Here is a 23,358-nt window from a genome sequence, read left to right as displayed (position 1 = left end):
CTCTGGCCAACAATTCTGTCCTCCAGCAGAAATCTCTAGTCTGAAAAATGGCCCCTACAATTGCTCCAGGTGGGAAGAGTTTTCGCTGAAGAACCTCCCCCTCCCAAATGTGAACGCGGGCGGAACGTCTTAAACCTGGGCCCGCCCCACCCAGGATCGCCCCTGCAGTCCCGGCCCAGGGAGTCCCCCTGAGGGTGGCTGAAGAGGACCAGAGCACGTTTCACTCTACCTGGTAGTTGAGGTGAGCAGCCCTCGGATCCACGGAGGCGTAGGAGTAGCCGTCGTATGGCTGCCGGTAGTAGTAGTAGGAAGAGTTGGGGGGCAGGCCGTAGGCATTCTGGGGGTTCTGCGAAGGAGGGTACTGCTCCTCATGGCGTGAGGGGGGGCGAGCGGGTGGGGGGCCGCTTGTGGCCGTCGATCCAGGAGGAGGCCCAACACCGGGGGGGAGGCGGGGATCCTGCCTGAAGTCGGTGCTGGGCTGAGGATGGCTGGGCGGAGGTAGGGCTGAACTGCCTTGCAAGAGAGCGCCAGAGCAAGGCCTCGGACTCGGCCCCCGAGCACGGTTTCCCGGAGGCATCTGGAGGTTGGGGGAAAGGGAAGGGTGCCGAGAAGCTGCCGGGCCCTGCTCCATGGTCATGCCTCGCTCCGAGGGCACCATGGGCCCCGAGTCCTTGGTGACCTGTTGGTAGAACTGCTGCAGGCCTCGAGCCTGGGCCTCACCAGGGCCAGCCGGTCCGGGCGCCAGAGGAAAGCCCTGGTTGCCCCAAAGTGGCTGGCCGAGGCCTTGAGGGCCAGCCCCGGCCCTGCTCTGCTCCTGAGGCCTTGCTCCGGCCAGATCCAGCACTCTGGAAAGCTCTGGGCAATTGGAGGCGTTCTGAGCCCAGCCAAGCAGGCTACTGCTGGGCCCCCCGAGTGGAGCCAGGCCAGCGGCGTGGGAGACAGGAACACTGGCAGCCGGCTGGCCAGCACTCTCCAAAGGCAGCCCTTCTGTGGCGGGGGGTTGGGGGCCGTCCCTAGCTAAGTTAAGGGGGGCTTGAGACCCAGACTGAACCAGCGGTTTGGGGGCAGCAGTTTCAGCTGTGCCAAGTGGGCTGTGGAAGAAACTAGCATTTGAGTGAACTGGGCCCCCAGGCAGCTTCTCCGCAGATGAGCTGCAGCCGCTCGTCCCCGGGGCCTTGGCTAAGGGCTTGTTTTCGGGCTGGCCCAGCTGAAGCGAAAGAGAGGAACCGGCGGGCGGGGCCAGGCTGCCAATCTGACTCGGCGGGGCAAGCAGGACCGGCTGGTTCTGAAGCGCCTCCGTCGGGGGGGAGGAGAGGAGGCTGGCGTAACCCAGACTCCCCTGAGAGGAAATGGCCTCGTCGTCCCCCAACTGGGGAGGGTTTTCCAAGTTCTCAGACGGGAGGCTTCCGGCGCGGGACCCCGGCAACGCTCCCTCCGGGGGCTGAACCACCCGCGGGGATGGCTTCGCCGGGACATACACCGCAGGGGCGGCAGGGGCAAGGAGCACGTTGCCCCCAAAACTGGGCAGTTCGTTGTGCGCCCAAAGGGTGGTGGCTGGACTCTCGCACTTCTTCCCCAGTCCCTGAGCTCTAGTGGTGGCTCTCTTCTCCACCCCGGCCCCATTGGCCGGCTGCCGGGGGCTCCCACTCCTGCCCACAAGGGAGAGGGGCAAGGAGTGGGCGGGGGGCAGGAAGAGGGTCTCCAGATTGTCGGGAGGCTGCTCCAGATTCCCTGGGGAGGCCACGGAAACCACAGCGCTTCTCTGGGCAGCCCTTTGGCTGGGACGGTCCTCTCTCAGCTCGGCCGCCACCTTTGCCGGATCGGTCTCGGGGGGCTTCGTGCCCAGGCTGTGGGACCTCACCGGCTCAAAGCAGCTGTTGACACTGGTCTGAAACACTCCCATGGGTTTGGGGGGGCTAGGCGTCGGCGCCTGGGAGGGGGGGCTGCGGTAATTCTTGCCAGGCTCCTGCGCCCCCACGTCTGCTCCTAGCGGAGAGGAGTCAATCTGCTTAAAAAAGCAGCGGGAAGCCTCCTGCTCGGGCTTCCCGCTTTCCTGCTGAATGAACGTCCCCAGCTCTTGAGGCCGGGCCGGGCCAGCCGCGCTCCTGGGGCTCAAGTTGCTATAGTTAGAAGAGACGCTGTCAGGCCGGACGGGCCGTGGGAACCCGCTGGGGGCCTCCAGGTTGGGTCCTCCTTCCAGATGGCTCCCCCCGGCGTGGTTCTTGGGAAGCAGTGGGGCCAGAGAGGCGTACCGGCTGGAATCCGAGGCTGCCGCCGGGGAGGAACGGTTCTGCGACGGAGGCTCCCTCGGCAAGACTTCCTGGTTCTGAACGCACTCCTGGTTTTCCACGCTTTCGTACAGGCCGCTGGCAGGGCAGCTTCCTGCTTGCTGAACGAGGCTGGCTCTGTCCTCTCCAAGAAAGGGCGCCTTCTCACTGGCCTGCTGAGCGACCGCCACTCTAGGGAAACGTGGGGCGTCCACCTCCTTGGGGGCTGCCTCTGCCGCCGTCGCTGCATTAGCCTGGGCTGGGGAAAAATGAGCCGGTGGCCCTTGGTGGTCGTGCAAGGGCTGGTAATACGTGTGACCCATCGTCTGGTGGAAGGCATCCGCGTCCGCTCGGGCAGCGTGGGCGCTGTTCTCCGAGGAAAGGATCTCCTCGTTCTCAGTCTCGTCCCCCTTGAAGAACATGGAGATCGTCCCTGAATATGCCTCGTCCGGGCACGGCCGACTTCCTGCCTCACAGACCCCCTGGGCGTGGCCGATGTTTTCCTGAGAAGTCGGGTGGCCCGAAGGATAAGTCGCTTCCAGGGGCTGCAAGTAAAAGTGTTCTTGGGGCAGCTGGCTGGCCCAAGCGTTGGTGCCCCGGGGGCCCTGCCAAGCGCTACTGGGGGGCAGAGTCACGCCGGAGGCCTCGGCAAGCGTGAAGGGCGCCTGGGGGACACCGGGGAGCCCAGGTTGCTGAGGGGGAGTTGGGTGGCGATCCAGCTGGGAGCCCGGATGGGAAACAGAGATGCTGGAATGCGCAGCACTCCCAAAGGCATTTTGGGACAGGGGCTCTGGGTAAGGCAAATAAGCAGAACTTTGGGGAGGCATCCACTGAGGCACCGTCTGCTGGAGGAGCGAGAAGGCCGGCGATGGTGATGGGACCGCAGCGGGGTTGCCTGGATTCCTACTCACATCAGGCCCACTCGACGGCCTGCCCGGGACGGAAGCCGAAAGAGGATTTTCCGGGGCAATCCTCACGGGCTGAGGCTGGTCCACCGTGTGGCGTGGTGGGCCGTGCTCTACGCTTTGATGCATTTCGGTGTTGTTGGTGACCCTTTGGGGGAAGGTCGACATGGAGGCTGTGGACGTGGGAATTGAGCCGCCGGTCCCTGACTGGGAGGCTGAGACAGATGTTAACGACGGAGTCACTGTGTGAGGAAGGTCCTCAGAGGACAGGTGAAGGGGAGCAGCCGACGGAGGGAAAGCCGATGAAGAAGAGCCTTTGGCAGGTGCTGGGTCTCCTTGGGGGGCGCTGCTCAGTGGGGAGCCCCGGGGGCCTTGTTTGCCAAAGGCAAAGGGGTCTGTCACAGGTTGCACAGGTCCAGCCGCTGCGGTGGCGGCGGAGGTGGGGGCGTTGGCCCGCCTGCCGTAGAGGCCATTTCGCCAATGCATGTTCCAGGAGGGAGCAAGAGGAGGAGGGCCTCCGACCCCTGGGGGGGCTGTCTGAGGAGGGGGCTGCATGATAAAAGTGGAGCCAAGTCACTTGCCACCTGAAGAGGAACAGCAGATGCAGCGGAGCTGGCTTGCCTTCATAGGCACAAGCTGGAGGGAAGAAGACAGAAAAGTGGAATTAGTGGTAGTCCTCCATATATAACCGCTCGCTCAGCGAACACCTGAAGTTATGATAGCACTAAACCAGTGGTGGCGAACCTATGGCACGTGTAAGGACCCCCCCCCCACTTTGCATCTTAAGAAGACAGAACTCTTGGAATAATTCTTCCAACAGGAATCCTTTATTAAGAGAAAATGGTTGCAGGCGTTCTAGACAGGACTTGGGGTTCAAGCTCTCCCATTCGAGGTTTTAAGGGGTTCCCCAGTAGTCCCACCCAATCACCCCCCTCTTCCAGTGACAGTTTCAGGCATCACAATCCCACCCCTTTTTTCCTTTCTTCCGGCTGGAGGGAGACTTCAGAGAGAACTACATGAACTACATTCAAACCCTTTGAAGTTGTACCAAAGGAAGTGAGGGCCATAAAGCCCCTTTGTTCACCCCCCTCTCTTTATGACAGAATCCAGAGAGGGCAGAAATGGGGTTTTCTATAATTGATAACTGGAGATGAAGTATAATTGGATTCTGACAGCACGCGTGCAAGAGGCGGCACTCAGAGCCCTCTCTGTGGCCACACCTGCAGCCACCACCGCCAGCTCGCGCAGGTCCATTAGGCCACCACTGGAGCCCAGAGTGGCAGCCCCATCCAGCACAAAGGAGGCAAAGCAGCTGGCTAGGAAGCTCGAGTAGAAACTGGTATTGTTTCAGTTCGTGAAACAATACCAGTGATAATGGATAAAGCCAGGATCCCGTGGCACAAGCAAGCCTCCTACTTTGATTTTCTCATCTTAAATTCTAGGCCAGTGTTTCTCGGCCTTGACAATTTTAAGGCATGTGGACTTCAACTCCCAGAATTCCACAGCCAGCATTGAGAAACACTGTTCTAGGCCCAGAAGGGATTCTGGCATCTGAATAATCTTATGTGCTTCCTTACTGGTCTATAATTTATGTACTTTGATAAAGGCTCGCTCAGAGATGCTTTTTGTGCTGTGCTTTTGTATCAAGGGAGTAGTACTTTCACCTAAGCTGCAGCACTTTCTAGTAACGGGTTGCAGGCCTGATTTTTCCTCCCTATTCCATCAGACTCAGCTATTGGGAGGGGGGGGGAATCAGCACTGGGTAAGGCAAGAAAGAAAAGCAGGCTCGCAGAAGCCTTTTCTGAGGTTTTGAATTACGCCCATCTCTTGCCCTCTGGTGGAAAGGCAGACTGTTATTTCTTCCCAACACGTTGGGTAAGCAGAACTTTAAAAGTAGGTCATGTTAATTTTCAACGCCTTTCGGGTACCCAAAAACTTTTGCCAGTCTCCTGGCAAATCTCCAGAGACAAGGGACACATTTCCACCCATGGCATGGATTTGCACCTGTCCATCATTTACTGTCCATCATCATCATTTTCTGGGCTCCAAGATCACCTCAGATGGGGACTGCAGCCAAGACATTAAAAGACGCTTGCTCCTGGGGAGGAAAGCTATGGCAAATCTAGACAGCATACTAAAAAGCAGAGACATCACCCTGCCAACAAAAGTGCGCATAGTCCAGGCCATGGTTTTCCCCGTTGCAACATATGGCTGTGAAAGTTGGACCATAAGAAAGGCTGAGCGCCAAAGAATGGAGGCCTTTGAACTCTGGTGCTGGAGAAGACTCCTGCGAGTCCCCTGGACTGCAAGGTGTTCAAACTGGTCAGTCCTAGAAGAGATCAACCCCGACTGCTCTTTAGAAGGCCAGATCTTGAAGTTGAAACTCAAATACTTTGGCCACCTAATGAGAAGGAAGGACTCACTGGGAAAGATGGAAGGCAAGAGAAGAACGGGACGACAGAGAATGAGATGGCTGGATGGAGTCACTGAAGCAATAGGCGTGAACTTAAATGGACTCCAGAAGATGGTGGAGGATAGGAAGACCTGGAGGAACGTTGTCCATGGGGTCGCGATGGGTCGGACACGACTTCGCAATTAACAACAACATCATCTACTTTCAAATAACTTTAAGGACAAGAACCTCACGGGATCTGGGAAGCAAACATTTCGGTGGGCTTTCCACCAAATTCATCAGAATCAGAAGAAGGGGTCAGTGGCACAGCCTTCCTCGTGGTGTGTTTCGGGATTTCACCTCCCAGAATTCCTGAATGGTGGGATTTGAGGAAAGTGCCGCTAGCCCTTAAGGGACACACATCTCAGCTGTGAACTAATTTGGTCTTCCTTACTCTGTGGCCTTTTAGGGGGTCTGAAATCCAACGGCAGGGAAGGAAAAGTACTCTTGCTGATCAGGAGTCTAAGACTTCTTGTTCTGAGGAGAAGTTTGTTACACCTTGTGATCTGTTGTGCCTACATCACAAGCCATACCCGTGATATTCTGGACAGAAAACATGCACATCAGTGGGCTGGAAAACTGAACACCAGGTTGACACCTAATGTGATGTGCCTTGGTTCAGCAAGTTGTGTGAATCCCACCACTGTAACAAGAACTCAAGAAATCACCTTAAAGTTTTAGTGCTTAATACACAAGCTTTAATGTGACTTCTTGAGTTAAAAGTTAAAGCGCATTTTTGCTTAGTGCAACATTCTACTCAGTCACATAAATTCTATCACTGGCTCCTCAAAAACAGGAAAAGCATTCAAGAGAAGCCCCTATCCCAGTGGTGGCGAACCTATGGCACAGGTAGCAGAGGTGGCACTCAGAGCCCTCTCTGTGGGCACACGCGCCGTCGCCCCAGTCCTAGGCCTTCACTGGGTTTTATAACACCTTTTGGCTTTAGGCCTCCGCCATGTGTACACAAAAAAAAAAAAAGGTTCAATCAATCAGTTAATTTCAACTTCTCCCGGGGGGAAAAAAAGACCTTGCAAAGTTGGAATTGATTGATTGAACTTTTTAGTCCCACCCAGTCTGCCGTTACCACCGCAGCTATGCCCACCCAATGGGCCACACTCAGCCAATGGGCCACATCCACTCGGCACCCGATGATGCATAAGTGGGTTTTGGGTTGCAATCTGGGCACGTGGTCTCTAAAAGGTTCGCCATCACTGCCCTACCCTTTCCTCAATAGCTATGACCTAGAGCAGTGTTTTTCAACCTTGACAATTTTAAGGCATGTGGACTTCAACTTCCAGAATTCCACAGCCAGCATTGCTGGCTGTGGAATTCTGGGAGTTGAAGTCCACATGCCTTAAAATTGTCAAGGTTGAGAAACACTTACCTAGAGTAAAAGACAGAAGTAAACATGAAAGTGACACAGAAAATGTTTATCCTGTTTTTACAAATAATTGCAAAACAAAGCTTTGAACTGGAGCAAGGCAGAGATGAGAAGGAATGAATTAAAGGCAGCAAATTTGTCTTCACTTTAAAGACAACAGAGGAGGAATAATAATCCGAAGGCAGCAAAGAAGTCCCTGGGCTAATAGCTGATCACACACTAAATGTAACCAAACTAAGGCTAATGCACTTTCAAAAGGTTCCAATAATAGGTTGCAAAAGTTGGCTTGAAATTCAACATTAAGAAAACCAAGATCATGGCATCCGGCTCTCTCCGTTCCTGGCAAATAGATGGGGAAGAAATGGAGGTGGTGACAGATTTTATCTTCCTGGGCTCCAAGATCACCACAGATGGGGACTGCAGCCAAGAAATTAGAAGACGCTTGCTCCTGGGGAGGAAAGCTACGGCAAATCTAGACAGCATACTAAAAAGCAGAGACATCACCCTGCCAGCTAAAGTACGTACAGTCAAGGCCATGGTTTTCCCAGTTGCAACGTATGGCTGTGAAAGTTGGACCATAAAAAAAAGGCTCAGCGCCAAAGAATGGAGGCCTTTGAACTCTGGTGCTGGAGAAGACTCGTGCGAGTCCCTTGGACTGCAAGGCGTTCAAACCGGTCAGTCCTAGAAGAGATCAACCTCGACTGCTCTTTAGAAGGCCAGATCCTGAAGTGGAAACTCAAGTCCTTTGGCCACCTAATGAGAAGGAAGGACTCCCTGGAGAAGAGCCTGATGCTGGGAAAGATGGAGGGCAAGAGAAGAAGGGGACGACAGAGAAGGAGGTGGCTGGATGGAGTCACTGAAGCAGTAGGCATGTGGGCCTTTTCAAACGTTATTTTCCGCTATGTGAAAGATACTTTATTTTAAAAGGAATTCCCTACTTACGTCTTAATCTTTTTTTGATTAAAGCTCTCTATTAGAAAATATTGTGAATTGGTTTTGTTGCTGGTGGTTGTAAATGCTTCAAAAAAATTTAAAAAGCAGCTTTATTCTCCCTTCAGTGCCACGAACAGATCTAACATGCCTCTCACAAGAGGGAAGAGAAGTACTGTTACCTTATTTACAAGGAACTTTCCGTATTAGGTTTAATTAGTAATTTAATTAATAGTAATGTAAAAAGAACAGAAATCCTAGGTAGATTTACAGTTTCAAGAAAAAGATGTGATAAGAGACCCCAATGGTAGCAAAGGAGACGGTTTCCAAAAACACCGGCACCTCATCCAGGTTTGTTCAGTCTGAACAAGCGCAAACAACTGTGGTTTATGTCTCTAGCAAGAGCAGCAATTCAAACTTTAAACTAAAACAAGGCACCTCCATTCACCAAGGGAATCTAATTATTAAACTAATCATCTGATTGTGGAGAACATTAACTTAAGTAGGGGAAGGCCAAGAGAAACGTGCTCTACTGGAACATCCTGATAGTTCAGAATCCACGACTGAATTTCGCTACAGGTATTGCATCAGCCTTCCAAATGTCGCTTCTATGTTCCCAAACTTCTCAAGGGGTTTGTAGCGCCCTAGATTCTCCTGTGTCCTCATTCCCCTCCGAGTGATTTTTACATTATCTAAGTCCAAAAAATGGGTTTAGATTTCAGACAGAGCCTGAACAACACTCCATGCATATTACCCTCCATGCATTTGGAACGAGATTGCTCCGCTCCTTTGCCAGCTGCCTGACGCGTGGATGCCTGGAGATAAGGCACCAGGAAAAAGCACACCATTTTTTAACATGGGCCAGACTTCCAAGGCTAAATCCCAGATACAGGTAGTCCTCAACTTATGACCACAATTAAGCCCAAAATGTCTGTTGTTGTGAGACATTTGTTAAGTGAGTTTTGCCCCATTTCACCACCTTTCTTGGCACAGTTGTTAAGTGAATCACTGCAGCTGATAAGTTAGTAACCTGACTTGACACTACACATCCTCTTCACGACCTGTTTTCCTTGTTCCCTGGCGGCAGAGGGCTCCGTGGTATCAGAGACAGAACATCCAGATTCAGCCAGTTTTGTTCCATACAGAATCAACCCTGTGAACTCTCAAGCTTCCTCTTTCCGCTACATATTCAAGATGGACAGTGATTAATATCTATGTGTATTTATATGTAAGGTGTAGGTACTACATATGTATGTATATAGCATGTTTTTATGTGTGTTATGCATGTGAACACTGAGAGCAGGCAACAGAATTTCATTTTTAATGTGTGCCAATGTGCCCACAGTAAAAAAAAATCACAGTAAAGGTTATCTATCTATTTATCTATCAATCACCTCTCTCTCTCTCTCTCTCTCTCTCTCTCTCTCTCTCTCTCCCTCCCTCCCTCCCTCCCTCCCTCCCTACCTACCTATCTCAGAGGTCCCCAGTACCAGGCCACGGCATGCCAGCAACCGGTCTTCACAAACAAGCAAAGCTCCATCCACAAGATGCAGGTAGTACACAAAACCACACACCCTCTGTTCCGCAGAAAAAACTCTCTCTACGGAACCGGTCCCTGGTGCCCAAAAGGCTGGGGATCTCTCTCTCTCTCTCCCTGCCTACCTACCTACCTACCTGATTTTAAGTGAATCTGACTTATGTCCCCATTGACTTCACTTGTCAAAAGATTGCAAAAGGCAATCACATGACCTCTGGACACTGCAGCTGTCGTGAATATGAGACAGTTGCCACGCTTCTGAATTTTGATCACACGATCTATGGCGATGCTACAAAGATTTGTAACTGTGAAAAATGATCACAAGTCCCTTTTTTCAGTGCCGTTGCAACTTTGGTCACTAAATGAACTGTTATAAGTTGAGGGCTGCCTGCATTCCAGTACCTGACGCATTACATGTTGCACACCATCCATTTCGGAGGCTGTGCCCAGTGGCCAGGGTCTGCAGTCCCCCCACCTGTGGCTCTGCGCCCCGTCACCCAGCAACTCTACTGGGCGCCTGAATCTTCAGCCACTCCTGGGCGCCTTCGGTTTTGTTTGCCCAGGCAAAGAAGCCAACCTGACACTCAGCCCCTTCCTCTGTCTCTTGGCGTTTCTGCTTCCTGGGCCCCAAAAGCATCAGGATGGACTTAAAAAAGCGAAATATCAAATGAGCCGAGGTGGCGCAGCAGTTAGAGGTGCAGTACTGCAGGCCACTTTAGCTGACTGTGTTCAGCAGGTCAGCGGTTCAAATCTCACCGGCTCAAGGTTGACTCAGCCTTCCATTCTTCCGGGGTAGGTCAAATGAGGACCCAGATTGTTGGGGGCAATGTAAATATATATACACATACACACATTGCTTACTGGTGTACACCGCTTACTTTCTAATGCCGTGACCCCATAATACAGTTCCCCATGTTGTGGTGATCCCAACCTTTCTAATGCCATGACCCCATAATACAGTTCCCCATGTTGTGGTGACCCCCAAGTGGGTGTGGCCACCCATAAGAGGGAGTAGGACAGCTAGGGAAAAGGGAACAAAATGGCGGACAGCGTGGTTTGGCGACCCCCGTGAAATGGTCGATCGACCCCAAATGGGGTCCCGACCCACAGGTTGAGAACCACTGGCTTAGAGAGTGCTTGCACTTAAAGCGGTATATAAGTCTCATAAATAAATAAACACAGGGAGTCCTCGACTTACAACAGTTCCGTTTAGTAACAATTCAAAGTTACAACGGCCTTGAATAAAGCGACTTAGGTCCGCATTTTTTTTTTTTTACACTTACCGCCTTTGCAGCATCCCCGTGATCACACGATCCGAATTCAGACGCTCGGCAACGGGTTCACATTTACGACAGTCGCAGTCTCTCCCCCCCCTCCCTCCTTCAAGGGGGAAGCCAGATTCACGTAACAGCTGTGCCACTAACTTAACAACGGCGAGGATTCACTTAGCAACCGTGGCAAAGGCGGTCGTAAAACGGGGCAAAACTCACTCAACGTCTCACTCGGCAAAAGCAAGTTTGGGCTCAACTCTGGCCGTAAGTCGAGGACCGCCTCTGACCTGAAGGGACCGGTGGGGGGGGGGTAAAGGGAGGGGGGGGTCTCCAAACCGCCTTGGGCCCAAACAGGAACAGCCGGGAGGAGACGTGGCACATCGAGCCGTGCCGCCTCTCCCTCGTCCTTGCCCGGCCTCCTTTGCTCCGCCATCCTGCCCGACACGGGGGGAAAGATCCTTCCCGCCCAGGAACCATCCACGGTGACCGACGCTGCCTCAACGAGATAGACTTCTCCTGAAGCGGGAGGCTTCATCCCTCCCCTCCCGTCCCCTCGTCAAGCCCCGCCCTCCGCAGCCGGGCCCGCGGCCCGCGGCGCTCCTAAACCGGGAGGTCACCTGAGGCGGCTCCCTCAGCACGCGCCGCCGGCGCCGCCGGGTCCTTCGGTCGCCACAGCCGCCGCCGCCGCCGCCATCTTGCAACATCCGGCTCCAGCGGCAGCGCTGACGTGTCACGTTCGGCCCGTGCGCGTGACGTCATCACGCCCGCCCGCCCACGCCCGCGCTCCGGCAGGCGGTTGCCCCTAGAGCTAGGAAAGCAGAGTCGTTCCCCACAGTGCCGTCGTGGTGCCACAAGCAGATCCGACGCCAAGCGGCAGCACGCACGAACATGACAGCCGCTGAAGCGTTCGTTGAAACAGTTTTAACGGCGTCTTTGCTTTGCCGCACGTTCTTTTCTGAGGTCAGGGCCCTGGACATATATAATGGGGACTCGCAAGTTTCTGATGCCGAGGATAGATATTGTCTACATTTTGTTCTATCTCTATGGAGACATGTCAAAGCTTTTTTTCTTATTTAAATGTCTCCGCAGCTGCTTCCAGAGGCAACCGAATATCCGTGGACAAAGAGCTCCGGGCTAGAGCGGTTCCTCTAACTAGGCGGACCGGAAGTGTGTCCACGTTTTCTTGCCCTCGGCAAAAAAAAAAAGCCCTCGAGCATTTTCGTTCCCGGGCAATTGCAAGCTGTCTCTCTGGCAGAGGGAGGCGGAAAGAGCTTGCAATCCCCGAAGCCCGGGCCCAGTCCGGCTTGCCTCTGAGCATGCTAAGAGAACAGCAGGACTGTTTGGAAGGGACCTTGGAGGTCTTCTAGTCCAACCTGTCCTGCTCAAGGAGGAGACCCTATAGAGCAGTGTTTCTCAACCTTGGCAACTTTAAAACTTGTGGACTTCAACTCCCAGAATTCTGTTTTTGCTTTGAAGTTTCTTACTTTAGGCTTGGGTACTCAATGCTGCAACACTTCATGGGTCTGACTTCTCCTTGGTCACCTTATTGAACTTGGCCTTGACGGACATTTGCTATCACATCAAATCAAATCTTAGCATTTACTACTTATAGCTTTGCAAATCTCAGATTAGGCCAAACTGGAAAATTAATGAAGGCGGCTATGGCGCACTATTTTGTATTGTTGTAAAAAAAAAATGACATGGCTGTTATCTGTAAAAGTACCAGGAACTGATTTTTATTAGTGTAAACATGGGAATTGATTTCTCTTTTGTTTTCCAGGGTCAAAAGATCCACTTGTCCATTGGATGAAAATCACTGATTTTTAATAGCTGGGAATTTTTTCCAAAAAAGGTAGGATTACATTTACTTGTGATTTTTTCCCAGCAAGATTTGTATTTGCTCATATCACGGCCTGACACATTTGGGCCAGGTAAGTTCCAGTTTGCACGTCTGAAGTACCTCACCACTCCGTTTTACAGATGACTTCAAGAGTTTCATTTTCCCAACTGTTTCTTTCTTCCACCAACTAATCTCCATGATTGAATTTTTCTGGAAACTAGAAAAGGTACAGTAACTTGGTAGATCTTTTGTCAGCCCAATTAAAGGCAGGGCTTTTTTTGTCATAGAATGCCCAGAACGGAGTTCCGGCACCTTTTTTGAATGGAAACTTCCTGACAGTGAGAACAATTAATCAGTGGAACAACCTGCCTCCAGAAGCAGTAAATACTCCAACACCGGAAGTTTTTAAGAAGAGACTGGACAGCCATTTGTCTGAAATGGTGTAGGGTTTCCTGCCCGAGCAGGGGGTTGGACTAGATGACCTCCAAGGTCCCTTCCAACTTTACTATTAGTAGTAGTAGTAGTAGTAGTAGGGTACTTTGGAACTTTGTAGGGTAGGCAAGGCAGGTTGTATAAGGTGTGTGAATTCCGGCACCTTTTTTTTTTTTACAAAAAAAGCACTGATTAAAGGTATTGCCTTAATGAGCTCTGAGGTATATCTCTCACAATCAACATAGATAGTTAATTTTTATCTCACTGAAATAAGAATGTAAGAACGCTTTTGAGGATTTTGTGACCTCCTCTAGTGTTGGGAAAAAAAAAAACCCACACATTTCCTTCCCTGAATCAAATTACTTAATCTGAAAGAAAAGCAAGACCACAACCTTCTAAAATGCCCACTGGCATAGTTTATTGCAAATCATTTAACAAAATAAAATAAAAGGTGTCATTTTTGCAAACTACAATTTTGCATGGTTTTTTTTTAATTACAGGTTTGCTTCTTTTAATCTCCCACATCTCTGACTTATAAACTACAGTCTAATTTATAAAACATAAAAAGATCTGACACCAAGAGGGGTGTTAAAAAAATCACTCATTGTAGAGACGTGCCAACACTTTCCTATCTCCTCCAGAGGTCCTCCAAGCAAAAAAAGAAAAAAGAAAAAAGGAAGCTTGGGAGAGCATCAGATTCCCCAAGAGAGGGCACCAGTGTGTTCAACATCCAAAAGGTGAAGAATGTCTTCCTCAGGATTACAGTTCATGAAAATATGTACCATCTTGCCCAAAAGCGCACTGCCAACGCAGCTACAGATCAGTCCTACCTGGGCATCTCGGAGGATGTTCCTTTAAAAGTAGTCCTTGACTTATGGGACCACAGCTTCCATGGCTGAGCAATGTGCTCACTGAGTTATATCTAATTTTACCCCCTTTTTTTGTCACAGTCACTAAATGAATCACTGTGGTCATTAAGCAAACCCATCTCCCCCCATTGACGTTGCTTGCTGGAAGCTCCTGGGAAAGTGCAAAGGGCGACTTTCCTGACCCCAGGACCCTGCAACCATCTGCAAAATGCCTGAATTTTGCTCCCGCTGAGATTTTTGGTAAGTGTGAGGCTATGAATCACTTTTTTTTTCAATGTAATTTCCAATGGCTAATAAACTCATAACTAAATCAAGGACTGCTTTGTAGCATTTACTCCAAAGGACCCAAGCACAGGGTTGCACTCTTACCAGCTAATAAACCTTTTCTTCCTTTTGAGCAATATTTTCAACACCCCTCACCGGTGCAATGCTTTCTTTCAGTTTAACCGTTCAGATTTTTTAAACAAAATCCACCCATATCATTTCATGTAAAAAAAAAACAAAAAACACAACTGACTCCATATTTACAAAACATTAGCTTTGCCATAGGCGCATACTGTATATATATTTATTTATTTATTTGTGTACAAGTTCAGCTGCTCGGCCGGCTTTGCTGGGCTCCCCCCCCCCCATCTCCCTTTCTCTCTAAAAGCGAATAAAACCATCGCAAACACAAGCGGCCAATTCTTAAAAAGCGGGAGGGTCTTTCTGGGCGAAGGACACAAACTGGTGGCAATTCTGTCGTGAGAATTAGGAGGATCCCAGCAATCCGCTTCCTGAAACTGGACAGAGGCTGGGTAGAAGATGGTGCTAGCAAGCGGTGGTCAACTTGTGGCCAAGTTTTGCAAAGCCACATCCCTGTGGTTCCTACACTGGCTCCTTCCAGCTGCTAAGTACTCCCCGTCTTCCGCTCTGGAAACCCCAATTTTGAAGCGGTGCGCAATCTTCTCCAGCCACCTCCAGCTGTGTGAGGGATGCAACACAGATTAATCTGCATGGCCTAAAGCAGGGGTAGGCAACCTTGGCTCTTTTATGACTCGTGGACTTCAACTCCCAGAATTCCTGAGCCAGCAGTTGAAGTCCACCAGTCATAAAAGAGCCAAGGTTGCCTACCCCTGGCCTAAAGCTTCTGGATGTTGCTGCCTCGAGACACTGACCTGGCTCATGAATGTTCAGGTGCGCTTTGGAGGCCAGGAGACGGGCAGAAAGGCTGGAACTTCTGCCCTGGACTTTGGTCAGCGAAGAGAATTTTCTCTCTAGACAGCCTGTCTCGAGAACGGGGCGCCCTTTAAACCCATGTCCCAAAGGTGCTTTTTTCAAAAAGGCAACCGGACTTTGTTTTTCCCTGACGACGTTTCACTTCTCATCCAAGGACCTTCTTCAGTCCCGACCCATCCATTCCTACTAATGTTCCTGAACTGAAGAAGCTTCTTGGATGAAAAGCGAAACGTTTTCAAGTAAAAACAAAGTCCAGTTGCGTTTTGAAAAAGCACCTTGGGGACAACCATGTCCTGGGTGACTGGGAATCTCCATAGGCTTTACACCCATGGAAACCCCTCCATTATTTCTCATTCCCAACCTCCATTAGTCTTCCTAACCTGGGGTCTTCCTAACCTATGGGTCTATTACTCTCACCCATTGCCAGGTAAGATGCAGGCAGGCATTGGAAAGGCCAGGAAAGAGTGGGAGCAGGGTTCCAATCCCGCCTTCCCATGGAAATGAATGGCTGCCATCTCCATCTCTTGATGGGTTCTAGTCAAAACATGCCTAACACTATCTTGCTCCCACTCAGGGGCCCTACGGAGATTATTAGTCTCCTTTTTTCTGCTGGGTCAACAGACCTTCAACCTTTCCTCATAGTTATCCCAACCTCTCTTCTTGTTAACTTTGCCTTAGGTACAGTGCCCAACCGTGAGTTAGGATCACAGCCGCCTTGTTAAAAAAAAAACACACACACAGAGCATTACTTCCTTACTCTATGCCTGACCCACTGGAGGTTTTCCGTTCCTTTTACATTGGCAACAAGTAGGGCACATCTGGGGGGGGGGAGGAGGGAGAGGAGAAGCATCTGGAACTCCTTTGCAGCTCCATACCTCTGATCCTGGTTTTTGATCATAGGCAGTATTTAAAATAAATAAAGGTACGCGCTCAGTTTTCACGCAAAACGATGGATAAACTAGGTAATACTGAAACTTGCATACAAAGATTCGTGATCCCTGTTATCAGTGGTTTTCTGCCTTGGACTTCACCTCTCAAGAGTTCCCCAGCCAGCAGGCTTCAAGCTGCGCGGAATTCAGCTGGAATTGGTTGATGCACCTTAAAAGTTGCAAAGGTTGACAGACCCTGTCCGATATCAATATCCTTGGACTGCCCAAGTGTGCACTGGATGACTTCCCCCAAATTCCCAGCCGCCACACTAGCTAGGAATGTTGGGAGGGAATCGAACACACCTAGAAGCTGATGTAGAAAACTGATACGTAATCACCAAGAGAAATTTAAGAAATAAAAGTTTAATCAACCAAGCTTTCGTCAACCAAGCTTTTTTCTTTTGACGAAAGCTTGGTTGATTCAACTTTTATTTCTTAAATTTCTCTTGGTGATCATTATTTTACTACAAATGGAAATTCCCAAGAGTCAAATTTTTACTTGTATTTTTAAAACCGATATATCTATGTATCTATAGCATCAACACCAAGGGAATATTTTAAAGCGCTCTTTAAAAATAAACCATCAACTTATATTTAAATTATTTTTGCTCACATAGGTACATTTTTTAAAAAACAAAATTGCCCCTCCCCTTTTTATTCTGTTTTTAAAATGATCAGGAAAAATACCCTGATCAATAAATATGTGTCATTTTACTATCACGGATCTTACAGAAGACTGTTTCTCTAGACAAAAGCATGATAAAAACGTTTCTTTCTTTTTTTCTTTCTTTCTTTCTTTTTTAAAAAAAGTCAATTTAAAAAAAGTCCCCATTAATAGATTTTCTATTTGTTGGAATAGCGAATGCAGCCCATGGAATTCTTAAACAAAACGTATAAATAAAACGGCAGTGTTTTCACATAAAAGAAAAAGTACATAAATAAATACTAAAAAAGAGGGAAGAACACAGCGACATTTCCACTTACAATGTATGCAAAAATATTTTTTTTTTTTTTAGAAAAAAAAAAGGAAGAAAAAGATTTCTCCAGTTCAACCACGGGGTCCGCCCGTCTCACAGGGCAGCCTCCGGGATGCTGCTCAGCTGCCCCCTTACTTGAAAGCTTCCGGGATGCGCCCCACCTGGGGCTGCACGCTGGTGGGCGGGCTCGAGATCCCTTCCGACCAATCAGAGACGTTGGAATGGGGGGAGGAGCTTGACCACTGGTCCGGCGACTCGGGCGAAGGCGTGAGGAAGGGGTGGTCGGGCACCTGGAGCTGGTGGCTGGGTGTGTGGTCCATGGGGGAGGGGTAGCTGTGCTGGGAAGGCGGAGTCAGGAACTGGGTGGTGCTCAGGCCCTGGGGGAGGGAGGTGGCCAGCACCTGGGTGTCCTGCGGCAGGATGGCGTGGACAGCCAGGGCGCCGCCACTCATTGGCTGCTGCAGCTCCACCTGACCCAGCTCGTTCCCGAGGAAGCTGGCCCCCACTTGGGGGGCAGTGTTCGTGGCCCCACTGTGGGCTTGCGGTGGGGGCGGCTGCTGCTGCGGCTGCTGGGGTTGCAGCAGGTGTGGCTGGGAGTGGGTGGGCAGGTGGCCACCGGGGACGGTCTGGTAGGTCATCATGGGAGGCAGAGGGGGGCCGCCGCCGTGCAGGGGCGCCAGCAGCCCGTGGGGCAGGGCCTGGCTGGCAGGGTGCGTGCCCTGCGGAAGGGCGCTCCTCAGGGGGTGGTACTGGCCGGGCACCAGGCTGCTCTGCAGGCGGTTCAGCCACTCGCACTGACTCCCGCTGAGGGCGAAGTTGAGCGAGGCCCCGCCCAGGATGGTGCTGGCGCCGGAGACGGGCAGGTGGGACAGGCGGGAGGCCCCCGACTCGAAGGGCTGCATCGGTCCGGCCCCCAGGCCCAGATCCGACTTTCCCACCAGGTTGAGTTGGCTGATGCTGAGGTGGGGGTCCGCCATGCCGGTCAGGTGGTTGAGGGGCACGGAAGGAGAGGCCTGGAAGGGGGAGGTCATCAGAGGCGGGGAGGCCACGTCCGAGAGGTAGCCGTGCGGAGACTCCAGGGAGTCGACCGGGGAGAGGATGCCGGAGCCGTCCAGCAGGCACCCCTTGCCCTCCTGCGACTTCTTCCGGGGGGCCTTCAGCCCCTTCGGCTCCTTCCCGTTGCAGCTCAGCCCTTTTGTGCTCGGCTTGCGGGCCTTCTTGCTCTGCCCGCCTGGCTTCAGGTGGCCCAGGTAGCCGCCGGGTGAGCAGAGGGGCGGGGAGAGGGTGGCCAGAGGCCCGTTGTGCAGGGGCGGGCTCCGCACCAGGTTGTACTCGTCCAGCAGGCGCACGATGTCGTGGTGCATGCGCTCCTGGGCCGCGTCCCGGGGCAGGCGGTCCATGTGATCCGTGATGTCCCGGTTGGCAAAGCTGTCCAGGAGGACTTTGGCCGTCTCGTAGCTCCCTTCTTTGGCTGCCAAGAACAAGGGGGTCTCTTCCTAAAAGACAGGGAAGCAGGACGTCAGACCCCCCCCCAAAAAATAATGAGCGTCCACCGCTTTGGGTGCGGCCGAGTGGGAAGGTTTTTTTGGGAGGGGACGCTTTTTCAGAAGGGGCTCCCACTGCCTCTTTCGAAGGCTCTGAGGGAGCGAGGGGCCACGGTCACCCAGCTGGCTTCCTGCCTCTGGCAGGATTGGAACTCACCATCTCCCAGTTTCTAGTGTGCTGCGCTAACCACTACACCAAAATGACTCTGTACATGCAGAAATAGGCACTCCTCAACTTACAACAGGTCTTTTAGTGGCCATTCCAAGTGACAGCAGCACTGGGAAAAAAACCGACCTGCGACCGTTTCTCACACAACCGTTGCAGCATCTCCGTGGTTATGTGATCCAAATTCGGACACTCGGCAACTGACCCGTATTTACGACGGTCGCAGCATCCCGGGTTCATGTGACACCCCCCCCCCTTTTGCGAACTTCTGACAAGCAAAGTCAAGGGGGAAGAAGCTACATTCACTTAATGGCCGTGCTACTCAATTCACCGCTCTGGCCAGAAAAGTTGTAAAAGACTTGTGTGAATGAAGGAGACATCGAAGAGCCGAGAGTGGCGCAGCAGTGAGAGTGCAGTCCTGCAGGCCACTTTAGCTGACTGTGTTCAGCAGGTCAGCGGTTCATATCTCACCGGCTGAAGGTTGACTCAGCCTTCCATCCTTCCGGGGTAGGCAAAATGAGGACCCAGATTGTTGGGGGCAATGTAAATATATATATTTACTGGTGTACACCGCTTAGAGAGTGCTTGCACTTAAAGCGGTATATAAGTCTCATAAATAAATAAATAAATAAATAAATAAATAAATAAATAAATAGCTTGCTCGGGCCCGTTTCCCGTTTTGGATTTGAGCCATGTTTTTCCTTTGGCCCATCTCTGTCCAGCTCACGTCCCTCATTCTCTACAACCTGTGAGGCCATCTGCCATTTTCACTCCCCCCCCCCCAAAAAGAGTTAGTGGGGTATATTGGAAGAAGAGGGAGGAAATGAGCCAAGGCAGTTCCACTGGGTTGGGGGCTCTCTGGCAGCCCAGACCTCAACCAAGAGGTCCCACTGACCTTGTTATTTTGCATGTCCTTGTTAGCGCCGTTTTTCAGCAGCGCCAGGGCGGCATCCACGTTGTTCACAGCCGCAGCCCAGTGGAGGGCAGATTTGCCTGGAGGGGGAAAGGAAGAGGGGGGAGACCATAAGCAGGCCGTTCCGCAGCCTCCTTCGGCGGACCCTTCAGGGACGCCTTGGGGATCCACTGGGTACCTAGATCGTCAACGGCGTTGACATCGGCGTGACAGCTGATGAGATCTTCCAGCATGCCTTCAACCGCCAAGCGAGCCGCCAAAATCAGGGGCGTGGTGCCGTCATGCATGCGGGCATCCAAGTCGGTGGCCCTGTTCCGGATCAGGATCTGTGCCGGGGGGAGAAGCATCCTAGTTAGCAGATAGTCGAAAGCGCTGCGGTGGAAACCACCCCAGTTTTGGTGGAAAGGAGGGCAGAAATGTCTCCCAGTCTGAGACTTTTGCACCATCCTGACCTGAAAGACGCCCTGGGCATCTGCCGACACGGCTGCGTGAAGCGGCGTCTTGCCCATGTGGTCCTGGATGTTGGCGTCAGCGCTGGCTTCCAGCAGCCGTTTGGCCGCATCCGAACGGGCGTAACGCGCCGCCAGGTGAAGGGCCGTCTCCCCCGTGCGATCCGTCTGGCTGTGCAGGTTGGCCCCCTGGTAGATGAAATCCGAAACAACGGCGGGGGTGTCCTCCTCCTCCTCGCTGTTGGCGGTCTCCAGGCCTCCTCCGCTGCAGGAAGCGATCATCAGGGGCGTGAATCCGTCTGGCAAGGCGGGAAGAGGAGCTGTCAACCAAAGCAGCCTGAAGGACAGGCCGGCTGGGGAATTGGGGAGTTCAAGTCCACATATAGTGAACAGCTGTGAACAACGGGGGTGACGTGATAGCAGTGTTCCACTATCTTAGGGGTTTCCACAAAGAAGAGGGAGTCAAGCTATTCTCCAAAGCACCAGAGGGAAGGACAAGACGCAACGGATGAAAGCTAATCAAGGAGAGAAGCAACCGAGAACTATGGAGAAACTTCCTGACGGTGAGGACGATTAACTAGTGCAACAGCTTGCCTCCAAAAATTGTGGCTGCTCCAATACTGGAAGTTTTTAACAAGAGATTGGACCGCCATTTGTCTGAAATGGTATAGGCCAGAGGTAGGCAACTTTGGCTCTTTTATGACTAGTGGACTTCAACTCCCAGAATTCCTGAGCCAGCATGGGGGAACTATGGCCCCTTCAAGCCTGGTGGACTTCAACTCCCAGAATTCCTGAGCCAGCATGGCTCAGCTTGGAAACCTCTCCCTTTCCCCTCAGCATGGCTGGCTCAGGAATTCTGGGAGTTGAAGTCCACCAGTCATCAAAGAGCCAAGGTTGCAGACTCCTGGTCTAGGCCTAGGGTGCTTTATGACTTGTGGACTTCAATTCCCAGAATTCCTGAGCCAGCATGGCTCAGCTTAGAAACCTCTCCCTGTCCCCTCAGCATGGCTGGCTCAGGAATTCTGGGAGTTGGTCCACAAGTCATGAAAGAGCCAAGGTTGCAGACCCCTGGTCAGGAATTCTGGGAGTTGACTAACTCTGGCCTAGGCCTAGGCCGCTTTATGACTCGTGGACTTCAACTCCCAGAATTCCTGAGCCAGCATGGCTCAGCTTGGAAACCTCTCCCTTTCCCCTCAGCGTGGCTGGCTCAGGAATTCTGGGAGTTGAAGTCCACCAGTCATAAAAGAGCCAAGGTCGCAGACCCCTGGTCTAGGTGATTGGTGGCCTCACTCGTTTCTCCCTCCACCTTGGCAGCCCTCTCTACGACCAATACCCCTGGGCTAGCATATGCTAAATGTATAAAAATAAAAAGTTGAGGCCTTACCTTTTTTATTCTATTGTGCTGAAAAAAGTTGGAGATTGCAGTTTCTTTATTCTTTTCCACACTTCCCCCACCCTTTCCCTTCCCTATTTCCCTGCTATCTTTATTTTCATTTGGATTTTAGATTATGAAATGTCGTAAAATAAATTAGAAACGAAAGAGAGGCAGGCAGGGTTGGGGCCACCTGGAGCTTCACATCCAGAACCTGGGCTACCAACTGGATCTTGCATTGATCCCTCATTCACGGACAGATCCAAAGGTTCACCCACCTGGCCCTCGAACGTTGACGTCCATGCAGTCGGCGTCAATCTCCCCCTGCGGTGGGGTGGGGGCCATGGAGGAAATGCGCAGGTCGGCCGCATCCAGGTGCTGCTGCGTCCACTGCCGGTGGTCAGTCTGATCATCGGGCAACATGACCTGTTCCTCTAGCTGGGGAACAAGAGGGATGGAGAAGTCAGTTGAGGATCCACTCGGCAGAGCTTTCCTGCAAAATGCTCGTTTCAGAGGAAGGCCGACACGGAGCTACGCCTTTTGAGGTCAGAAATTCAAGCCTATTACTTAGAAGTTGGTTTCGTATCATCCGGTTACCTGACAAATAGGGAAAAGTGGAGAAGGAAGGGAATAGAGCATCAACCTTTTTAATGCCGCGACCCCCAACCGGTCGTAAGTCAAGGACTACTCAACCGGTCGTAAGTCGAGGACTACTCAACGGGTGCAGCACCGTTTGCAGAATGGGACTTTTGGCGGGCTCAGCAGGGCAGAGACAGCCTGGACAATTCCTATTGGTTTTTGAAAGCCAATAGAATTGGACTCTATTCCCAGAGAGTCTATTCTATTGGCTTTCAAAAGCCAACAGAATAAAAGGGAGTAGCACAGCTAAGGAAAAGGGGGAAAAAATGGCGGACTGCGTTGTTTGGCGACCCCCGTGAAATGGTCGTTTGACCCCAAATGGGGTCCTGACCCACAGGTTGAGAACCACTGGAATAGAGGAAGAAGGAGAAGGAGAAGAGGGCCAAAGAGGTGATTTCTAGAAGTTTGAAATCCACACATAAAGTGATGGGTGTCTGCAGATTTTTCAGAGAGGTTCCCGAAACTCCTGCAGCGCATCATGTTTTGCTCCTGCGAGCAAAACTGTTTTAACTGGGCATCTAAAAATGTCGCAGTTAGACAAGCGCTTTCCTAACACGGAAGACTGTTCTCTCCAAGAACAGGGCTTGCGCTGTTTTCATGCCCTCGTTCTCAAAATGCTCTGGGGGCCGAGGCTACCATCTGCCCTTTCCTTCCACAAAGAACCATGAAGAAAGAAAAAGATGGAAGGGGGAGTGTATTTTCATGATGTAGCTCTCCACGTGAAAGCACTTGTGTGTCCATGAATCCAACTGATGGGCTTGCCAAGGTACAAAATCACCCTGCGCTAAACTCTCTCCTGCCATTTCTCAGCCTTTTCTTATCAGGCAAATAACCCCAGACGGGTTTATGGTCCTACTTTATTCCTAGGGAGCTTGGGAATTTTGTCTGACTTCCTCTTGGCGTGAGTTTTTGGAGTTTCCTGGCTCCCTCTGTTGTCCTAGGTCAGTGGTGGCGAAGCTATGGCACGGGTGCCAGAGGTGGCACTCAGAGCCCTCTCTGTGGGCACGCGCGCCGTCGCCCCAGTCCTAGGCCTTCCGCTGGGTTTTATGAAACCTTTTTGCTTTAGGCCTCCGCCGCTGTGTACAAAAAAAAAGGTTCAATCAATCAATCAATTTCAACTTCTCGCGGGAAAACAAAAGATCTTGCAAAGTTGGAATTGATTGATTGAACTTTTTAGTCCCACCCAGTCTGCTGTTACCACCGCAGCCATGCCCACCCAATGGGCCACACCCACCCGGCACCCGACGATGCATAAGTGGACTTTGGG

The 23,358-nt window shown here is 51.5% G+C and overlaps 3 protein-coding genes across 5 annotated transcripts in view; 1 reads left to right on the top strand and 2 right to left on the bottom strand.

Annotated features, from left to right (window-relative positions):
- Window positions 1–11,516, bottom strand: part of SEC16A (SEC16 homolog A, endoplasmic reticulum export factor) — a 66,408-nt gene extending 54,892 nt beyond the window's left edge. For all 3 annotated transcript variants that reach the window (XM_039364157.1, XM_039364158.1, XM_039364159.1), the window contains exons 1-2: window positions 11,361–11,516; window positions 230–3,808 (exon numbers count right to left, since the gene is read on the bottom strand). In XM_039364157.1, the coding sequence (XP_039220091.1) occupies window positions 230–3,727 (3,498 nt within the window). In that variant the 5' untranslated portion in view covers window positions 3,728–3,808; window positions 11,361–11,516. The remainder of the gene's footprint in view (window positions 1–229; window positions 3,809–11,360) is intronic.
- LOC120317510 (zinc finger protein 501-like) overlaps window positions 1–23,358 on the top strand; it is a 661,069-nt gene that overhangs the window by 128,281 nt on the left and 509,430 nt on the right. The gene's annotated exons all lie outside the window — the stretch shown is intronic.
- NOTCH1 (notch receptor 1) overlaps window positions 13,409–23,358 on the bottom strand; it is a 103,966-nt gene continuing 94,016 nt past the window's right edge. Inside the window, exons 30-34 of the mRNA XM_039364155.1 lie at window positions 21,731–21,890; window positions 20,084–20,379; window positions 19,810–19,957; window positions 19,614–19,711; window positions 13,409–18,504 (exon numbers count right to left, since the gene is read on the bottom strand). Of these exons, the coding sequence (XP_039220089.1) occupies window positions 17,140–18,504; window positions 19,614–19,711; window positions 19,810–19,957; window positions 20,084–20,379; window positions 21,731–21,890 (2,067 nt within the window). The 3' untranslated portion in view covers window positions 13,409–17,139. The remainder of the gene's footprint in view (window positions 18,505–19,613; window positions 19,712–19,809; window positions 19,958–20,083; window positions 20,380–21,730; window positions 21,891–23,358) is intronic.

The sequence above is a fragment of the Crotalus tigris genome, unplaced genomic scaffold (genome assembly GCF_016545835.1).
Source record: "Crotalus tigris isolate CLP2741 ecotype Arizona unplaced genomic scaffold, ASM1654583v1 scf7180000019692.1526454, whole genome shotgun sequence".
Lineage (NCBI taxonomy): Eukaryota > Metazoa > Chordata > Lepidosauria > Squamata > Viperidae > Crotalus > Crotalus tigris.
The sequence above is the reverse complement of the archived record's forward strand: the minus strand, read 5'-3'. Positions and strand labels throughout refer to the sequence as shown.